We start from the raw sequence: 20,393 nt of genomic DNA on the forward strand, positions 1-20,393 counted from the left end.
CTGATGTGAGAATCTGTGCTATTTTAAGGCTTTGAAGCACACCACAAAAGGCCAGCACTTTGTTGAATAGTTTGAGTCCATGCAGGTGTCCGGGAGCAGAAGTTTTCATTTATTTCAAAGCAGCAAATACTTCTCCCTCAAAATGAGAGCTGTACAGTACAAGTGCTGCAGGGCTTCTCACCTTCACCACGCTTGCTGTTAGGGACAGGATAACTCATCGCCAGTGGGGACTGTGCTCTGCACAGTAGGATGCCTAGCAGCTTCCCTGGTCTCTGCCTACTAGATGCCAATAGATTGTGACAACCAGAAAATGTCTCGAAATATGATAAAAAATTCCCTGAAAGGATCGCAAAGTCATTCCTGCTTGAGACCCAATCCAATATGGTTCATGAAACTGATTTTTGAAAACAAGGAAGTCATAATGTTAGTGGTTGGATTAGGTCCCACCTGAGAGCTCTACCCAGGGTCCCCTGATGGGTGATACAGAGAGCTCTGGGTATCGGAGAGCAGGGCAGAATGCGACTGTTAAAACCTGGGCCATAGAGAGCCTGTGGCAAACAAAGCGAAAGAGCTGATTAGGAGATGCACAGGTAGGTGGAACCCTTGTACAGTAGACATTTGTGTGTGCGTACTGTACATCTAAACCTGGGTGGACTTCATAAAGGGAAAAGAAGTGACTGGGTGAGGTCTGTCAGGCTCCAGAGGCATCGTGGTTTAGCTACCACAGTTTGCCTTGCCTCCCCACTTCTCCCAATCTTCTTGTGCATGGGTGTGTGTGCGGTTATGTGTTTGTACGTGCGTGCTTGCTTGCACGTGTGCATGTATGTGAATGGGAATGGGAATGGGTAGGTAGGTGTGAGCTCGTGTGCACCTGCAGAGGCCAGAGAAAGACTTTCAGTGTCTTCCTCTATCATGTTCCACCCATTCTCTTGGGACAGTGACTTTGGCTGAGCCTGGAGCTTACCGCCTTCCTGTTACACTGGCAGCCAGCAAGCTCCAGAGAGCCTCTTGTCTTCCCTGCCTCCCCAGCACTGGGACTCCAGGTGTGGATAACCACACCCCGCTTTTTGTCATTAAACGGGCGACAGGCCTCCAAACTCAGGTTCTCATGTTCTTGCAGCAAATGCTCTTACTCCCTGAGCCCTCTCCTCAGCCCCCAGTTTGCCCTGCTTTGCCAGGTATGCCAGCCTCAGATGCATGGCTCTCAGCTCAGGAATGCACGTTGGCCCTTAGTGGCATAAAACTCCAGCTCCCATGAGGCTTAGCAGAACTGGTTCTGCTCAATTAGTGGCACTCGATTTCAGATTGGACCGGAGTTGTTCCAAACTCCCAAGATGAGTGTCTGCTCCAAGGGATGTGCACTTGTGTGTATGCTGGTTCTAGAGCCATGGTTCTCAACCTTGCTAATATCAATATCTGATACCAGGGTATCTGATATGCAACCCCACCTGTGGGAGTCACGACCCACAGGTTGAGATCTGCTGTTCCGGAAGCTCGGTGCTGTTTTCTCCCTGCACTTTGAACATGGACTTTAGGGGGAACACTGGGAATTTGGCATACACCACTCCACCTCTGCCCCCCCCCCACACACAAGGGAAGTGAGAAAGCATTATAAGGGTTCATTCTCCAGACAGAAGTTGAACTTTGTAAAAACTAAAACTAGTTTTACTAAGTGAGCCACGTGTCACTGTGAAGAGAAAGGTTGGGAAAAGAAAGAAGGCAGGGAATTGACTGCTTGGAGGTCTCTGTCCGTCTGTCTTCCTAGCAAACTCAACCCAACCCTACTTGGCAGCATTAAGTCAGCGGCTAGCTGCTCCATAGCTTAAGGATGTGCCCCTCATCCCAGTGATCTGTCTGGCTGCAGGTGAAGGTCTCTTGGTCTGGATAGCAGTGTTTTATTTTTTTCCAAAGATCACATGACTACTGCAGGTAGCCTGGAAATGGAGAACAAAGAAGTGAGCAAAACTCACTGACTGTATGGTCATCTGTGGCTCTACTAAGAATTCTGGTCCCAGGGGTCCCACAGCGATTTGCTTCCCTGTCCTGGAAGAGCCCACGGTAGCGTGCCTCCATTCTTGGCAGTCCCTGCCCTGTGTCTTAGATTGCAGGGGAGTTGCTCATATGGATGGCTTGGGTTGGCCCACAGGCCCCAGACCTGCCCTTTCCCTCACCTCCAGCAGCAGCTCCCTCTGGCCCTTGATGGAGGGAGATTGCTACATATATATTCATGTATATAAATAACACACACACACACACGTGTTGGTTTGTTTCAAAAGAGGAGTAGAGTTCCCAGGATGCTTCTCTCTTCCATGATTTCATTGCATTTCCTGAACTTTTCAATTGATCGCCTCTTAGCTTCACACTCTGGAGCTAGTTTTAGGTACCATTGACAGCAGTACAATCAAACATTATTCAATTGAATAGGAAGCTTAGTGTAGTGTTTGGGAAACTGAGGCAGGAGGATTGCAAACTTAAAACCATCCTATAAAAAACAGACTGATCTGTGTTTGGTGGGATCAGCCTTTAATCCCACTGGGGAAGTAGTGGCAGGTAGATCTCTGTAAGTTTGAGGCCAGTTTTGTCTACACCTTGAATTCTAGGCAACGAGGACCATATAGTGAAATGTTGTCTTACAACATAACAAAACAAAACAAAACAAAAAACAAGGAGTGTGTTTGATTGAAGTTATTGAAGTTGCAGAAACTATTCTTACATTGTTCTTAACTTAATACATGTGAAAGCAATTAACACATTATAATATTACCTTATCAGCCCAAATCAACCTTTGGTAATGTCTTTCCTTGATCGCAACTTGCCAGAACTTGGAGAAGAAGGTGAGATTGCTGTAGATGTCTGTCAGGGCCTCCCTGTGACGTGTGAGGTTTCACTTCTCTGTCTGGCCCCATTCTGGAACTGGCTTGCTTTAAAATCTCATGCCTACCTATTATACATATTTTTGCTATGTCTAGTCACAGCAAAAGACACATAAGGACCTGAGCATGTCAGACTCTTTTACACTCCCCTTTTCTGGTTCATGTGAGCCTGGATTCACTCATCCATCCATCCATCCATCCATCCATTTACTCATTTCTCCTATTTATTCTCTCTGCCTGCCAGCCCCGCCTATCTTTGCTCCTGCCTCACTATTGGCCGTTCATCTCTTTATTGGGACCATCAGGTGTTTTAGACAGGCACAGTAACACAGCTTCACAGAGTTAAACAACTGCAGTGTAAACAGAAGTCACACACCTGAAAATAATATTCCCCAACAATGAAGTTCTGCAGAGGCCTCTGGGCGAGGAAGCGATTTCATGAGGCTTGGCTTTGGGGAGGTCAGAAGTCATCATGCCAAGTGAGTGTGGCATAAGTAAAGGCTCAGCAGGAGGTGGGCATTAAGCAATAGAAGCACCACAAGTGTGAGGTTGTCCTTAGAAAGGGCTGCTGGGCTAGGTTCGAAGGACCTTCCTTGTCTTGGTTAATTTTCTATCGCTGTGGTAAGACAACGTGACTGAAGCAACTTATAAAAGAAACAGTTTGTTTGGGGCTTACAGTCCCAGAGGTTAGAGTCCAGGACCATCGTGCTGGGGAGCTTGGCAGCAGGCAGGCAAGCATGGTGTTGGAGCAGTAGCTGAGATTACATCTTGAGACATAACTGGGGGGGAGGGAGGGAGGGAGGGAGGGAGAGAGAGAGAGAGAGAGAGAGAGAGAGAGAGAGAGAGAGAGATCAAAGCCCATCCCCAGTGACACACCTCTCCCAGCAAATACATACCTCCTAACCCTTCCCAAACAGTTCTGCCAACTTGGGACCAAGTATTCAAACATATGAGCCTATGGAGGTTGGTCTCATTTGAGCCACCACAGGCCTTAAATGAAAAACTACATGTAGGAATTTGAGCCTGTTATCCTTGATCCCAAATCCAGGCACTTAAAAGCAGTCACCTAAGGCAGTCACCATGTGCTCCTCTTTTTAAAGAAGCTGCTCTTGACTCCCAGGCCAATAGAGAACAGCCCGTGGTGCAGCCTGAGACAGTTTGATTTGTTTCATTGTTCAGAGGAATTTTACATGTCCCTGCCTCAGCATACACACATGCTGCCACACTGACCCGCTCCCTATTGGGCAATGTGTTTTCTAGCACCTTCCACGAAAACGTTCGGACAGACAAAACTGTGATCTCCTTAGTTATTGATTCAAATGACAGTTCTCAAGTCAGCAGACACATGGCTGAGAGAAAGAGCTTCCAGAGCGCACCCAAAGCTACAGAAGCATGACTAGGCCCCCTCACCCAGACTGTCGGCATTAGGGGTCATCTCTGAATAGCCCTTCAACCTGAAGAGTCCAGTTGTGTTTTGTGTTCACAGCAGACAGGGAAGGAGGACAGCCCCCGTCCCTCACCCTGTTTTGTGTGGAAAGGCTGTGGTTTAAAGTCATTTCTGTTCAGAATGTCTTATCTTCAGTGGCAGTGTGAAGCCAGGCACCCATAGCTTTGTTCACAGAGGAATTTTATCAGGAGAAAACTTGGAAAGTTTTGTGTGAAGATATTGGACTCTTCCATCTCTGGTGAGTTAGGGCTTGTCTCTGATGGAAGTGGAAGCGGAAGTGGGGACGTGCGGGGAGGGGGCTCTTGCTGAGAGCAGCGGCGGCTTCCCTCTGCTAGTGGAACTCTTACCTTTGTTCTGATTTGGGCCGACAGTGCTGTTTATGGCTGACTCTTCCAAAAGGTCGCTTCATAAAGCTCTGCCTAAGTTTGATGTCTGTGTGTGACACACTAAATGTCTCAGTGGCGGGGCTGTTTGGATAAGTGAACCAGTTTGGTGTCTGTGACCAACAGAAGGTGGTCTCTATCGGCATGGTTCTAAGAGTCAATGGTTGCCGACATGACTTTGTTCAAAATGGTTTTGATTTTCTACCCTGCTTTTTTTCTATGTGCCTTTAAATCCCCCTTTTGGAAATAGGACACAGACCAGTTTTCAGAAGCTTTGGTTTTATCCTTTTTTTTTTTTTTTTTTTTTTTTTTGGCTTAGATATTTTAGGGGACTCTGAATGCTGTGGTCCATATCCCATTATGATACTCAAGGCCAGAGGTTAAAACCATGTTCTTATTATTTTTAAACACAAGACCTCCTACACATTAGGGCACCACTCTCCCACTGAGCTAGATTCCCAGCCCTCTTTTTTACCTTATAATTTGACACAAGGTCTGGGTAAGTCACCTCTGTTGGCCTTGAACTTCCTCCAGTGCTCAGGCGGGCCCTGAGCTTGCCCTTATTATAATACACTGAGAGGATACAAAACCATAAAATTTCATCTTGACCTGCAAGACATTTTTTAAAAGAACGTCTTTAGGAACAAAGGGTACATAAAATGCAGAGGCACCAGACTGTGTGCCCACAGTGTGGAAGGGCCACAGAAGGTAGCCCCAACACCCCTAAGAACTGGGACTCGAGGAGGCCTGTGCCACCAAACCTGGCTAAAACAAGGTCCTTAAAGGAAGCTGAGCTAAAGCAAGATGAAATTATCTCTTAATGATTTTAAGGACCCCTCTAGTTTTACATGAGTTTCCAGTTGGTCCGGGGAATGGAAAGACACACAAAAAGCTCCATTCCTCAAACATCACGTGGAGCCACTCCTGCCTTCTTTTTCAGTACAAATGCTACACGAAAGGTGAGCTTGAGGGCCAGGAAGAGCAGTCATTTCCGTGTCCTTTTCATCTGCTGACCGTGTTTACATTAAGTATGTAGGCTTTGAGTGACAGCTCGCACGGGAGCTTGTAGAACGCGGTTAACCTTGTTTCTCATGGCAAATGGTGAGCGTTTGTAAAGATTTGCCGTTGAGAGGGCCTGCATTCCTCCGCCGGTTTTGATCTTTGCCATCAAAGATGAAGTTGAGTATTTTTTTTAAGTCAGACTGTACAATAGCTCAGTGCCTCCTTCCAAAACAAAGGCAAGTGGTCACACCCAGGGTTGCTCCTTGCAGAGCCTCGGGGAGTCCTGGAATGTGTGTCCCTTGGACTTTGCCACAGTTGAGTAGCTACGGTGGTAGCTGCTAAAGGCAGGTCTGTTTCAGTTAATTAAGGACTTGACAGTGAGGTTAACGAGATTCGTCCTAAAGAGACAGGGGAAGAGAAAGACTGTGCTTATGTGCTCCAACTGTCAACGGAGAGGAAAAATCAGTGGCATTTGGATTATTTTTTAAGACATTGAAATTTCACATTTCAGTTGTGCTATCTTATTTAACTAGAAGTTTTATTTTAAAAAGTTAAAGAAGTGTGATTTTTCTACATATTTTGACCCAAAAAATCTTATATTCATGGGATTTTAAAACACAGTATAGGTTTTATTCCTTCCCCTCCATGCATGTATGGAAAGTAGACTTGCTGTTTTACTTTTCTGTAACCTTCTTTCAGTCTGTGTCTTGGCCAGGGAATATCCAATCGAATTCCATGGAACCAATATGAGGCATGTTTCTTCTCTCACAGGAAAGAAAATACTTAGTAGGTTCTTTTAAAAAAAAAAGTGCATGAGAGAGTCATGGTTCAAACGAAAGAGAACTGTTTGTTTAGAATTGCGTAGCCTATTTTTCTCTAACGAAGATCTATGGATGATCATCGGGTACGTGGATCATGCTCTGTGTGCTGAGGAATTAGGGAAGTCTAGTTAAGACCATAATAAGTGAAAAAGATTCAGAACACTGAACCTCGGTGAGACTGAGATCCCCTAGAGTTTTTAACGTTGTCAGTGAGGCTGCAGAAACGGTACAGCCATTGTGAAAAGCTGTGGAGACTGGTACAGCCACTCCCAGAAGCGCGCGTAGATGCGTCGTGTGAACCAGAAATTCTTTTCTTAGGCGTTTACCCAAGAGAAATGGAAGCAAATCTTCCTGAACTGGAAAATGCCAAACCATGGGATGCTTTGGAACAGCCGGCAGTGAAAGCGTAGGGAATGCATTGGAGCTTGGCATCTGGAACATTCCTCATTGTGGATCCCAGTGGGCCTCGAGATAGAGCGTGAGCCTCTCTTCTCAGCTCTGCACCAAACAATATTTACGTGCTAAGTGGATGATGTTTATCCGTCTGTTTTAAAACTCCACCGTGAAACCAATACAGATATGATAGTTATTCTGGCGAAGCCGGCCCTTCTCCATTCTGTGGTCACAACTGTTCCTTCCTAGTATTATTTTCTGCTGTCGAGGTGGCTGCTCTGCATTTCTTTTGTTGAGTGTTTTCCTTACATCCTCCTTCCTCCTTTGCACTCTCCTTTCCTGTCCGTACTTTAGGCTGTGTCTTATAAACAAAAAGAAATCAGACTCCCCCTTTTGAATTACGTTGAGGTTTTTCCTACCCTTATATTTTGCCAGCTCCATTTCCCTCATATCTGCTAGTTGTAAAATAGAACCTCTATAAGTGGTTATGCTTGGAATCTTAATATGTGCGTAATGAGTTCTAAAGCTCGGCGCTGCTTGCCCCACTTAGAGCAATTTAAGGTGCTTTGCATGCCTCTAAAACCACCCACCTTTCTCCTGGCTTACACACATTGTTTGAGATTTTAATTTTTGTCTTTTGAATTCTCATTAGATACCATTGCTTGCTTTTTTTTCTATCATTGTTTATGTGTACCTACATATTTATAATTTTTAGATCACTCTTTTATAGGAGCATAGACTTTTGATGAGCGTCTCTCCCTCATTGTAAAGCACCCTCTTTGTGTTTACATAGCAAAGGTATTTGGTCGTGAGTCATCTTTATTTTGCCCTCATTCTCAGAAGCTAGTTTTTCTAGTTACACAGACTCTAAAGAATGAGGAAAAAAAAAAAGTCACTGATCACTTAGCTCAGCCTTTTGTTTCTAGGGAAACTTGCCACTCAGCCCAGAGGCAACATGTGGCTTGTTCCTTCTGCCCACAGGATAAAGGGCATGGTTTTTTTTGTTTGTTTGTTTGTTTGTTGCTATTTTTTTTTAATGTTGCCTCTGTCCAACTTCGTATTTTCATACCAGGGCTTTCAACCCAATGGGATCATGTCTTAGGGTTTCTATTACTGGGATAAAACACCGTAACCAAAAGCAACCGGGAAGGAAGGGGGTCTACTTCATCTCAGAGCTTGCAGTCCATCAGCCAGGGAAGTCAGGGCAGGAACTCAAAGCAGTAACCTGGAGTCAGGAACTGAAGCAGAGGCACGGAGGAGAGCTGCTACGGGGCTCACTTCTCAGGGCTTGCCCAGCTTGCTATCTTATACCATCCAGTAGAGTCTTCTCACCCACACCAATTACTAATCAAGAGTGTACGATAGCCTTGCCTCTAGTCACATCCTTGAAGCACATTTTCTCAGTTGAGAGTTCTTCTTTCCAAATGACTCTAGCTTGTGTCAAGTTGACACAAAACTTATAAGGACAGATCACTGTGTTAACAGTTGGTTTGTTAGCTGCTTTCCACAGCCTGTGTCCCTGGGTGTTGGTCCTCCTTCCACCACACCTATCTGTTTCCCTTGATCTAAGCCCTCTCTCCAGTCTTGCTGGTGACCTAACCCCTCCCTTCCCCTCCCCTCCCCCCTTACACTTGTAGACCAGCACTGAGCTTTGAGTATTTAAGGTATTTCTTGTCTCTTGCATAGTTTACGTATCTCCAAATAGGATGTCGTATATCCAGGTTCTCCTCTGGGGTCAATGACCTTCCCAGCCTTGGGTACTAGGCATGAGTTTCCTCTTATTGGTGGGCCTTACATCCAATTTAGACAGCTGTTGGTTACCTCCAAGGTACCCATTATCTCACTGGGCCAGTTCCTGAGGTTTGTAGTCTTTAGAGATGGGTAGGGATATTAGCTGCTTTTCTTCCTTGGCACCTTCTGAAGCTCCTTCAGATACCATGAGGGCCACAGTCCTCAAAACTCTTACTCAGTGTCACAGATTGAGTTAAGGTAGTAACAGAGAAAGGATCTTTGCAATGAATTTTAGTACGATCCATTTCTGGTAGCAGAAGGTTGACAGTACTTGGTCATGGAGGATGGAATTCCTTCCGAAACATCTATTTCCATTAGAAGTTTATCTCCTGCCCCTCTCCACTCTTTGTCTATATTACAAGCCCAAAGACAGCATGCTTAATTTCTTTTAAATCTTTCTAATTTTACTTTGTTCTTGTTTAATTCAAGGAATAATATAATTGTTGAACAACAACAAAAGTCCCAATTCTGCAGCCAAGATGTATGCTTATAATCTGTTAGCTTCTGAGAGGGCATGGCCAAATAATATAAATGACATTTGATTAAAGGAAGCGTCTCTTCACCTCTTTTTTTAATTATGAAAGCAAAATGACCGGTGTTTAAATCCTTCATGAGTGTTGCAGGGAATTTGATGGTGTGATGAAGGTGTCTCGGCTTCTGTGTAAGGCTTTGTGTCCCTGTGAGTCCAGTGAGCAGGGGGGTAGTGTTGAAGATCATGGCGGACCAGCCACACACCAGAGTTGCTGCCACTGGAGAAGGAAGTGACTAGGCAGCCGTCTCCATGGCTAATCCCCAGTAGGGTTTTCTAAATCATCCACCCAGAGCTTGGGATCTTGGAAAGGACCTTAGGAAGCTACAAGTGGAAATGAGAGGGGCGGGGCTGAAAGGGAAGTGGAAGAAGCCAAACGAATGGGCAGGAAACACATGTTTATCTGGAAAAGATTTTGGTTGGACACTTTGTTTATGTAAGAGCTCTCTCTCTCTCTCTCTCTCTCTCTCTCTCTCTCTCTCTCTCTCTGTGTGTGTGTGTGTGTGTGTGTGTGAGAGAGAGAGAGAGAGAGAGAGAGAGAGAGAGAGGAAGGAAGGCCAGCCTGGGTCTGGAGGCTGAGGTGGGGGTGGAATGAGCAACCCTGAAGCCTCAAGTGAAAGAGGAAAACAGATTCCCAGTGAGAAGCCCAGCTTTCATAGGACGGGGGCTGCCCCTGGGGTCGCTTCAGAGTCGTGATGCGTATTTGTTCTATGAGAGACAATGGTAAAATGGTAGCTTTACTGTGGATATCAGTCATCTTTAGAAAGATGTGGAGAGATTTGGGGGATTTAAAACGTAGTTGGCAAAGCACCTCAGAGAGTGTGATGCCGTTCCTTTAAGACTGTGTATCTATGTTATGTATGTGTTTGGTGTTATCGCCAAGGTATTTGGTGGCTATTTGTATAATAAGGATCAGGATGACTTTTAAAATTTTTTATGTATTTATTTATTTGTTTTTTTTTTTTTTTTTATTGCAGAAGACGGCATCAGATGCCTTGTAATAGGACTTACAGGAAGCTATGGACCACTGTGTAGATGTTAGGAATTGAACCCAGATCCTTTGCAAGAGCAACTAATGCTCTAATGGTTGAGCCATCTCTCCTGCCCCAAAGGTGTTGCTTAGGCAACTTTTTGATTGTTTGATTGATTTTTAGACACGGTCTCACTGTGTAGCCCTGGCTGTCCTGGCACTCATTATGAATACCAGGCTGCTTTTGAACTCACAAAGATCTACCTGCCTCTGCCTCCCTAGTACAGAATTAAAGACGTGCACCACCACACCTGACTTTAGGATGACTTTTTGATAGCTTCTGAACCATGTGCATTTCCCATAGTGATCATGTATTATCCTTCCGGACAAGAACAGCAAGAACGAACCAAGAGTGACTTGCTGTAACATTGGCAGCCGTGTTCTGGCTGCACTGACCCTCTGCACAATATGAAAAGGCTGACAGGTGCTTGTGAAGGGCTGCTTTCTCTCAATGAAGTTTCGTAATGAAAGACAAGAAAAATATCCAGATAATTGGAAAATGCTTACATTTTGAGCAAATAAGACCAGCATATATCATCTAACTTGAGCCCCAGGATGACAGTACTGTACTATTTTGAGATGATTTTTTTTAGAGAAGAGCATTGAGAATAAGGATGAGATGTGCCCCTAAACGAGCCACTCCAGACTTGATGGAAGATAAACTCTTCCCCCTCATTCTGAAACCTAGTGGTAATCCAGTGAAGAATTTTCTTTTTTAAGTTAAGAATGCTGGAGAAGGGGTAGCTGCAGATTTATCATGGGTGAGATCAACTGGGAGAAAATGCAATAGTCATAGACTCACGGGAAGAAGGCAGGAATTTTTAATGTTTTCTTACAAAAGGGAACTGTAGGATTCTAACAAGTGATAATCAAAGACAAAAGGGAATGTATGTGGTTAAACTATTTGTGCAGAAAACAGCGGTATCATAATAATAATTGAAAATTATTATTTTCAATAATATTGAAAGCATATTGGAAATGCACATACATTATATACATGCATATACTCTACATGTATTTATAGCACACAACATATGTCTATCTATGTATGAATATAATATATGTGAACACATACATGTGTGGGAATATATTTTCATGTGTGTGTGTGTGTATAAATAAGAAATCAAGACTAGGCTAACACTTTCTTCCTGGGTGTTTTGCTCATATACACTCTCTCCAGAAAGAAGCGAGAAGTGCTGGGAAGTTATTGGGCTCCCAATGGCAGGCGGCAGCTGGAGGGCAGAAACCTAGTTTCTTCTTCCCTTGCTCATGCTCTGCTCATTCCTTGCAGTTCCCCACAAAACACTGAGCCTCAGTTGCCCACGACAGAACCCTGTTAGTAGCATGTACTCTGGGGGGCTCCCTTTCCTTCCCGCTGCCACAGCTGAGATCTTCAGTTGTTTCTGGGAATTACTCCCAAGTGACACTTGCAGGAGCTGATGGACTTTAGGGTCCCTCATGGATGCCCAAGTTTATGTGACAACTGGGTCTCTGTGCATGGAATGCGTAGTATTTGTACATCCTGCGTATTTTATCTCTAGATTGCACAGAAGATCCAATACAGTGCAAATGTAGTGCAAGTGCTTGTTACACTATGGTAAAAGAGGATGCTCAGGAGAGATGCATTTTAGGAAGCATTCTTGACCTGAGATTGTTTGAATTCGTGGATGTGAAAAAGCGCAGATGCACAGAGCTGGTGACACTTGTCATTTAGGTCCTTGTCTCAAGCTTTGCACCTTGAAGAATCCATATGATGGTGGATACTGGCGAAACAGAGCAAGGACGAGCAAACAGCAGAAAAGGAAGGCTCTGAAGACAGGCCTCGAACCTGTGGGTGACTCCAAGCACTGTTGCTACGGAGGACAATGACAGTATGGCAGAAGGCTCAGTCCTATAGATGTCATGTTTTAGGCAACTTAGGGGTCTATTGGAGGAATGCTGAGAAGCCCCTGAGAAGGCAGAGCTGGAGTTGTGTGTTTGGGAATCGTCAGTAAGCAGCCATTTGTGAGACACTTAGGGAACAGACAATGTAGGAGTTGCTACAGAGATGAAAGGGACAGCCAGAAAGCCTAGGAGAGTGGTTTTCTTTTCTTTTTTTAAATTGTTTTTATTGAGCTTTATTTTTTCTCCACTCCCCTCCCCTTCTACTCCTTCCCATGATCCTCGTGCACCCAATTTACTCTGGAAATCTTGTCTTTTTCTACTTTCCATGTAGATTAGATCCATGTATGTCTCTCTTAGGGTCCTCATTGTCGTCTAGGTTCTCTGGGACTGTGATTTGTGGGCTATTTTTTTTAAAGTCACTTATGAGTGAGTACATATGATATTTGACTTTCTGGGCTTGGGTTACCTCACTCAATATGATGTTTTCTAGATCCATCCATTTGCCTGCAGATTTCAAGATGTCATTATTTTTTTTCTGCTATGTAGTACACATTGTGTAAATGTACCACATTTTCCTTATCCATTCTTCGGTCAAGGGGCATTTAGGTTGCTTCCAGGTTCTGATTATGACAAAAAAATGCTGCTATGAAGATAGTTGAGCACATTTCCTTGTAGTATGTTTGAGCATCCTTTGGATATAATACCCAAAAGTGGTATTGCTGGTCTTGAGGAAGGTTGTTTCCTAACTTTCTGAGAGATCGTCACACTGACATCCAAAGGGGCTGTACCAGATTGCACTTCCACCAGCAATGGAGGAGTGTTCCCGAGGGATGGTTTTCAAAGAGTGTCGGGACAAACACACATGAGAAGATTAGGAGCAAGGTAAGAACCAGTAAAGGAGACTAATACTTCTTCTAGAAGTCCTGAGAAGGAGAGAGCTTGCATTTTGGAGTTCTGTTAGATTCTGGAAGCGAGGAAGAAAAGGAGGTGATGAGAAGGGCACAAATCCAAGGTGTCATCCCAACACGGTGAGCAGTTTTCCCGTGGCTCTCGGTGGAACTTTGGTGCCGGTTCAGAGGGTCACAGTCAATTGTGTTGGGGCCTGCTTCCCGGCAGCCAGGAGTGACAGTGTGTGCTCGACCTTCATGGTTTGCTCACAAATGCCAGTCCAGCTCAGGAAAGACAGTCAATGACAAGCTGCTTCTCAGTTCTCCTTCTGCATCGGTAGCTGGCCTGTTCAGCTCTCAGAATGTTCAGAGGGATCCGGATCCTTAGGAAGCCCGGATGCAACTGCAGAGCCAGAGTATCATCTGAGTTTGGAAGCTGCAGTCAGTCATACGGTTAGACTCTTTTAAGAGAAGCCAGAGAGCCTGTGCTTTTAAAATCCTTCTGGCTATTTTCTGCTGTTTAAGAAGGGCATAGACCTTCATGCTACCTTTGTCATTGGCAGTGGCACAAGTTCCTGGAACCTGGGCACTATCTTAATTCAGCAAATTCTCCCTCTTCCCCTCCAAGAAACTGCTATCCTCAGCACCTTTATGTGGCACATCAGAGCACAAGATATGCATCTCCCCTGCTTCTTCACTTAGCACCTGCCAAAGGCTCCCGCTCATGGGCAGTGTGTGCTCACTAAAGTGTGTGCTTCATCCCATGGGTGGTGTGTGCTCACTAAAGTGTGCGCTTCCTCCCGTGGGTGGTGTGTGCTCAGTTAAGTGTGCGCTTCCTCCCGTGGGTGGTGTGTGCTCTCTTAGGTGTGTGCTTCATGCACATCTAAGTCTTTGTCCATGTCACTGTTGTCTCAAACAGGGATCAGCTATATTCACATTTTCATACGTCATCCTTCCCAGAAAGAGCTCCATGATCAGACAGTGGCTTATTCTGTGTGTTTGATAAGGTGAAGGCAAACTCTCCTGCTGTTCCACCTCATTCCCTTCCAGAGATATGCCTTGGCAGTATGTGGTAATTCTGGTTCTTTTATGGCTAGTAACTTAGTTACTAGTCACCTCGAAGGTTTTCTGGTTTGTTGTGCTCATAATTGTTTTTTTCCCTATATATTTACAAATGATAAAACAGCTTTCTTTCTTTCCTTCTTTTTTCCTTCCTTCCTTCCTTCCTTCCTTCCTTCCTTCCTTCCTTCCTTCCTTCCTTTCTCCCCCCCCCCCTCTTTATTTTTTTCAAGACAGGGTTTCACTGTAGCTTTGAAGCCTGTCCTGGAACTAGCTCTTGTAGACCAGGCTGGCTTCAAACTCACAGAGATCCACCTGCCTCTGCCTCCCATGTGCTGGGATTAAAGGTGTGCACCACTACCTCCCTGCAAAAACAGCTCTTTCTATAGGATGAAAAAACAAAAAAGAAGAAGAGAAAAACATTGGTTAGTGTTACCCAGCAGGTTGACAGCAGTAAACAGAATCTGGCCTCTTCACTGGTGTCATTGGCTGCTTGACCCCACTTAACCTTCCTGTTAGTTTCCAGAAAATCTAATTGCTTCCCAGGGATACCAGGAGACTCGATGTGAATGAAGGGCACACAGAGAGAAAGAAAGTTAAAGATGCAAGCATTGCTCTTGCCCTGTATCAGAATTCTCCAAAAGTATTTTCAAATAAAATAGCAAATCAAGCTGGCGTAACAAAGCACGTATGCGGGTGCAGCAGTTACTTCTTTTGAGGTAAAGTTAAAGCCAATTTAAAGAGACATCAGAGCCCCGTGCTGCCTCTGTGGAGCCTCATGTGATATAAATTTCGATGCAGAACAACGTTTTGCAAATGAACCCTTTCCATGGTATTGCATGGCGACTGCTAGTCAAATGAATACTCAGTAGTTCTCAAAAATAAGTATGCGGGTTAGCAGGCAGGTTTGCAGCACTGAAATGTTGTCAGGAAAGGTTCGTTTTCATTACACTGCCAGGCTTGCCCTGCACCCTGTCCCTGTCACAGGCAGCTCCTGAAGGGATGTATCAGAGCTGCAAGGCTGCTGACCCCTGGAGACCGGAATGTGCATTTCCTTGCTGGGGCGCCAGGCCAGCTTCCTATTTATTTAAGAGGCCCTGGGCACCTTGGGAGCCAAGCAGAAGTTGTGATGCAAGTTTTAGCTGCCAAGCATGTTAAAGTTGCCCAACGTGTCTGACTAAAATATGATTTAAAAGATTTCTCAAAGGCCTGGTGATGTAAGCCCCGACAGGATTAGGTAGTCTTTTATAGTCCTTTAAATTCCAACCTAAGTAAATAGAAAGCAGGTACAGACGTCGAGGGAGCTCCCTTTGTCCTCCGGCTGTAGAGTAGAGTGCAAGTCTGCAATGGGGTGGACAGAATGCAGCGGGGAGTTCCCTCTCCTCTTCCTATGCAGAGCATCAAGCAAGCGAATGGTGACAGTGAGCGCCACTGCGGGTGATGCAGACTTCAGGGGGTTTTGTTTGGTTGGTTTTTCCAAGAGACAGGGTTTCTCTTTGTAGCCTTGGCTGTCCTGGAACTCACTCTGTAGACCAGGTTGGCTTCAAACTCACAGAGGTGCCCCTGCCTCCGTCTCCCAAGTGTTGGGATTAAAGGTGTGAGCCACCATCCCCTGCTGACTTCAGAGTTTCTATGTGGCCAAATGTCTTGCAGAATTGTACGTGCGTGCGTGTGTGTGTGTGTGTGTGTGTGTGTGTGTGTGTGTGTTTATGCACATTTGCTTTTGAAGCAGAAAGGGGCACATGGGCAAGAATGCAGGAAAGAGTGAGTGGCATGTAGGTAGAGTCCTTGCGTAGGCATGAAGTGTGCAGGACCTGCAGAAGCCTGGCTCACAGGGTTGGGGTATAGAAGAGATAGGGATACACTCTCAGGCTGCTGTGGTACAGGTGGGGGGGCATTTTACCTTCCTGAGGGTTTGATGGAGGCTGCTGGGTTCTGAGGCAGGTAGGATAAAGGTAAGTCGAGTTGGAAAACAAAAAGAAGTATTGTGGGAAGGATGTAAGACGGGAGGGAGCAGCCTAGAGGCCAGCCACAAGTAGATTCTGCTACTATTTCTGGTTAGAAGGAATCTGGGAAGTTCTTGGTTCGGGCTGCCACTCTGCAGATAGCCACAGAGGAAACACAGAGGGTTTGATCATGAAATATTAAGAATGCAACCGAGCTGACCTTTTAGCCCATCTTTGTAGTAGGAAAGGAATAAATGAGGAGGTTCTTGGTAATTAGACTCCTACCGAGAATCTAATTTGTATGTAGATGTGGTAAGTGTTTAGTATTTCAATACTTATCCCACTTTGTGACTGAGCTGTGTCTTAGGCTAATGGCTAGACATGGGGCCATACCTTCAGCCTCATTTTGTCAGCGCTCAACCAGGGAACCTTAGAGCCTCTTCACTTGGGGGTTACTGAGTGACTTCTGGTAGTGCACTAGGGAATGGGTGGGGGCAGTAGGCTGCTTCTGTCCAACACTGCAGGAGCCCAGCAGGACTATTGGCTATGGCACTCTCCTCACAGGGCACAGCACCGTGGTGCATTTTATCTTCTTGAGACAGAAAGCATGAGAGAGAAGGAAATTACGTGGCGTGTCAGAGAGTGCAAATTCCTCACCCACAGGGGGAGCCAGATACAATTTTTAACTGTGTCAGAGCCTCTGAATTCACTGGCCTTTTAGCCAAATTCATTTGGACTCTTCTTGCATTTTCTTCTTTGGGCTTTCTAATTTAGACCCTGCTCCCCTCAATCCTTTCCTAGTGTATATCAGCTGTACAAGACAGGGGGTTCCTTATGCCGTCTCCACACATGAGTAGAAGAGACTTGGCTTACATTGACCTCTCTGGTTACCCACGCTCATCTCTCTCTGTGTTCCTTTTTGCTTTCTTGTCTGTTTAGGTTATTTTAAATTTAAGAACTTTTTAAAATTTAGATTCTTGCTCTGTTGATGACCCTCAGTGCTCTGGGCTCCAGCATTCTCAGCCTCCTGGGTGCCTGAGACCATAGGTGTACCATTGCACCTCGCTGACCCCGCTTCTACTGGAAAAGAATACAGTGGTTGATAACTAGATAGCCTATGTGTTCTTGCTTCCTGATGTGTGTGTGTGTGTGTGTGTATACACATACATATATGCTTTAGCAAAACAAAAATCTTCCAAGTTGATTGCTGGATATGAGGAAATGTACATTTAACAGGCATTAGTCTCCCCCTAAATATCTCTGAAATATAGCTTTGGTTTTTGAATGCCACATTGTGGTGCTTTGTGTTGAGTGTTTTGAATATGGTACTCAACGACCCTTCCCAGACAGAGCAAGGAAGACTGTGCTGGCTGGTCTGTACAGAGGAGTCCTGAGGCTTGGTCACCAAGAACGTTCCACAACTCCTGGCCAGGTTAGGGTCTCGGCTTATCCTCCTGCAAGCCACTTTCAACGCAGACACAGTTCTCTTCATGTTTATGAATTTAAAAGGGTTTAGTTTTGTTCTGAATTAGTTGTCTTACATAGGATTTGATGTACTGATGTGTTTATTGACTATTTTCATAGTTTTAAATTTGTATTTTATAACCTCTGCCTCATTTTTACTTAGTTGTTTGCTTATTTCTTTTACTAGTTCCTTCTATCATCTCCCTCCCTCCCTCCCTCCTTTCCTCCCTCCCTCCTTTCCTCCCTCCCTCCCTCCCTCCTTCCCTCCCTCTCTCCCTCTCTTCCTTCCCTAGGGTCTAGGGTATTCTAGCCAAGTGCTTTACCCTGTTCTGTTTCTAGTCTTCTTTGTTACTTGAACTTGTGATCCTCCTGGCTCAGCCTCCCAACTAGCTAGATTTCAGGCCTGTGCCACCATGACAGGTTGATTTTGACATGTCCTAAGGAGCAACCCTCTGCCATGTATTGCAAACCCCTTTTCTCTAGGGTTTGTTTCTATCAACTTTTTACTTTGTGTGTTTTACCAAGCAGACTTTATTTTGAATCGCAAATCTGTTCATCTTTTAAGTCATTAGGGTTTTGCTACCTTTCCTCCATCCTAGGAGGATACTATTTTTCTGTGCTTTTCTTATTTTTCTACAATTCCTCAATAACATATATCTGAGATTGAGCTGATTAGTTTCAGTGAACTTGACACAAACCTAGACATACCAAAGAAGAGGGATCTTAATTGAAATGATGCCTCCTTGGGGCAAGTTTATAGAGATTTTCCTGATTATATAGGCTGACGTGGGAGCACCCAGCCTCTGTGGATTGCGCCCAGCCTCTGTGGATTGCGCCACCTCTGGACAGGTGGTCCTACATAATATAGGAAAGCAGGCTGAGTATGCCATGAGGAACAGGCCAGTAAGCAGCGCCCCTCCATGGCCTCTGCTTCAGCTCCTGCCTCAAGACTCCTGCTTTGATCCCCTTGGTGATGGAGTGTGACCTGAGAGTCATAGGCCGAAATAAACCATGTTCTTCCCAATTTTGGTTGCTTTTCGTCATGGTGTTTTAGGCAACACCCTAACTGAGACAGGCTATTTTAGCAATTGGGTGCAAAGTTACAGCCAGATAGCAAATTCTGGTGTTTTGCTTACATAGAGGGTGATCGACATTGATGATATTGTATCGTATTAACTAAATAGCTAGCTATAAGAAGGGGTTTCAAATGGGGGTTTCGAATGTTCTCATAATGAAGGAATAATAGCTGTTTGAGATGATGGGTAATCTAGTCATACTGTATCGAGCAGTTCAGAACGAATAAATAAATATCTTGAAGCATTGTTCCATAAGTTGATCACAGTTATTATCTGTCAATCTTCTATTTTTTTCTAGATTTCAAAATTATTATTAATATATTCTTGCATAGCTCCTTAAATTTTCTTTATACCAGTTTTTTGCTTAAAAAGCATCGTGAAAAAGTCAGCTTCACTCTGTTCCTCCCAAGTCTCTGCATATGTTGGGGAAAGGCCCATATAATGATGTGGAAGACATCGCTCGCCATCTTTAGATGTTACCCAGCTTTTGAGGCCTTCAGATTAGGAGCCACCAGTTTTAAATATCAGATTAGAAAATCTTGAACCCACCCCAGGTTACTTCCCCCTAATCAAGGCTAACAGAGGTGATTCTGTGCAGTCTGTGTTGGTGAGAAGGTCAGATGTGAAGGAGAGATCGTTTCCCTCGCGAGCACTTACAGCTCACGGCTGGAACCGAGGTACCGGACAGCTATATGAGGAGTGGAAGACCATGCATCGGACCCCTGGGAAACTCCCGTCTGTGCTGGGGGATTAGCCCAAGATAGCCTATGTCCAACAGACAATAGGATCCCAGGAGGTCACTTGGTCTAGCCTTAGAGTAAGGGTTCTGACAAGCCTGCCCGTACATTCTATGATTCCCAAGTACTTGGGAAGTTGAGACAGGAGAATCAACGTCTCAAGGTCTACCTGAGCTCTGGAATGTGAGCCTGTATCTAAATAAGAGGTAGAAAGGGGGGCTGAGTAGGCGGTCTAGTGGCAGAGTCCTTGCCAAGCGTGTGTAAAGCCCTGAATCCAACCCCAGCGACACAGAGATGAATGAACTAATATAATAATCCTAAGGTCATTAGAAAAGTATATTTTCTGAGACATTTTCAACCTTGAAGAAAGAAAAATAATTTAGAGAGTACGTAAGGTGTCCGACTTGCTCATTTATTTAGTCTGATTCATTACAGTTTTTATGTATAATATTATCTATATGTATTGTAGTACTTCAGAGTGTGTGCATCTGTGTGTATAGGCACACACATGTGTGCATGTGGAGGTCAGAGGTCAACACTGGGTATCTTCCTCTGTCATCACCTTCAATTTTGTGAGTGTCTCCTACTGAACGTGGAGCTCACCGATTGGCTAAACTATTTAGCCAAGGAGCCCTGGAGTTCCCACTGTCTCCATCCCTGTTCCCCCAGACCTGAGATTACAGACCCCTGTCAGCATGTCCAGTTTCTTTAAGTGGGTGTGGGGGATTTGAACTTAGGTCCTGATGCTTGTGTGGCGAGTCCTTTCCAAGTCATAGCCTCAGCCCATTTCCCTTGCTCACCCACAGCCACCCTCCAGAGAGACCGCATCTTCAAGCATTTCACCAGGAAGCGCCAACGAGCTATGCGAAGGCGCGTCCATCAGGTCAACGGACACAAGTTTATGGCCACATACCTGAGGCAGCCCACCTACTGTTCTCACTGCCGGGAGTTCATCTGGTAAGACGCCCCACTGACTCTCAGCCCCCTCCCCTCCACATCCCCAGCCTCTGGTTGTGCGAGGTGCTCTTGGCGTGTGTCTAGTTTCAGGAGAATGTGTATAGGTGAGGAGGA

At 45.0% G+C, this 20,393-nt stretch overlaps 1 protein-coding gene across 1 annotated transcript in view; it reads left to right on the forward strand.

Annotated features, from left to right (window-relative positions):
- The window catches only part of Prkch (protein kinase C eta), a 199,596-nt gene that overhangs the window by 85,020 nt on the left and 94,183 nt on the right, over positions 1–20,393 (forward strand). The window contains exon 3 of the mRNA XM_050153694.1: positions 20,129–20,279. Within this exon, the coding sequence (XP_050009651.1) occupies positions 20,129–20,279 (151 nt within the window). The remainder of the gene's footprint in view (positions 1–20,128; positions 20,280–20,393) is intronic.

This window comes from Alexandromys fortis, unplaced genomic scaffold (assembly GCF_014885135.2).
Source record: "Alexandromys fortis isolate MF-2015 unplaced genomic scaffold, M_Fortis_MF-2015_v1.1 scaffold_82, whole genome shotgun sequence".
NCBI classification, from domain to species: Eukaryota; Metazoa; Chordata; class Mammalia; order Rodentia; family Cricetidae; genus Alexandromys; species Alexandromys fortis.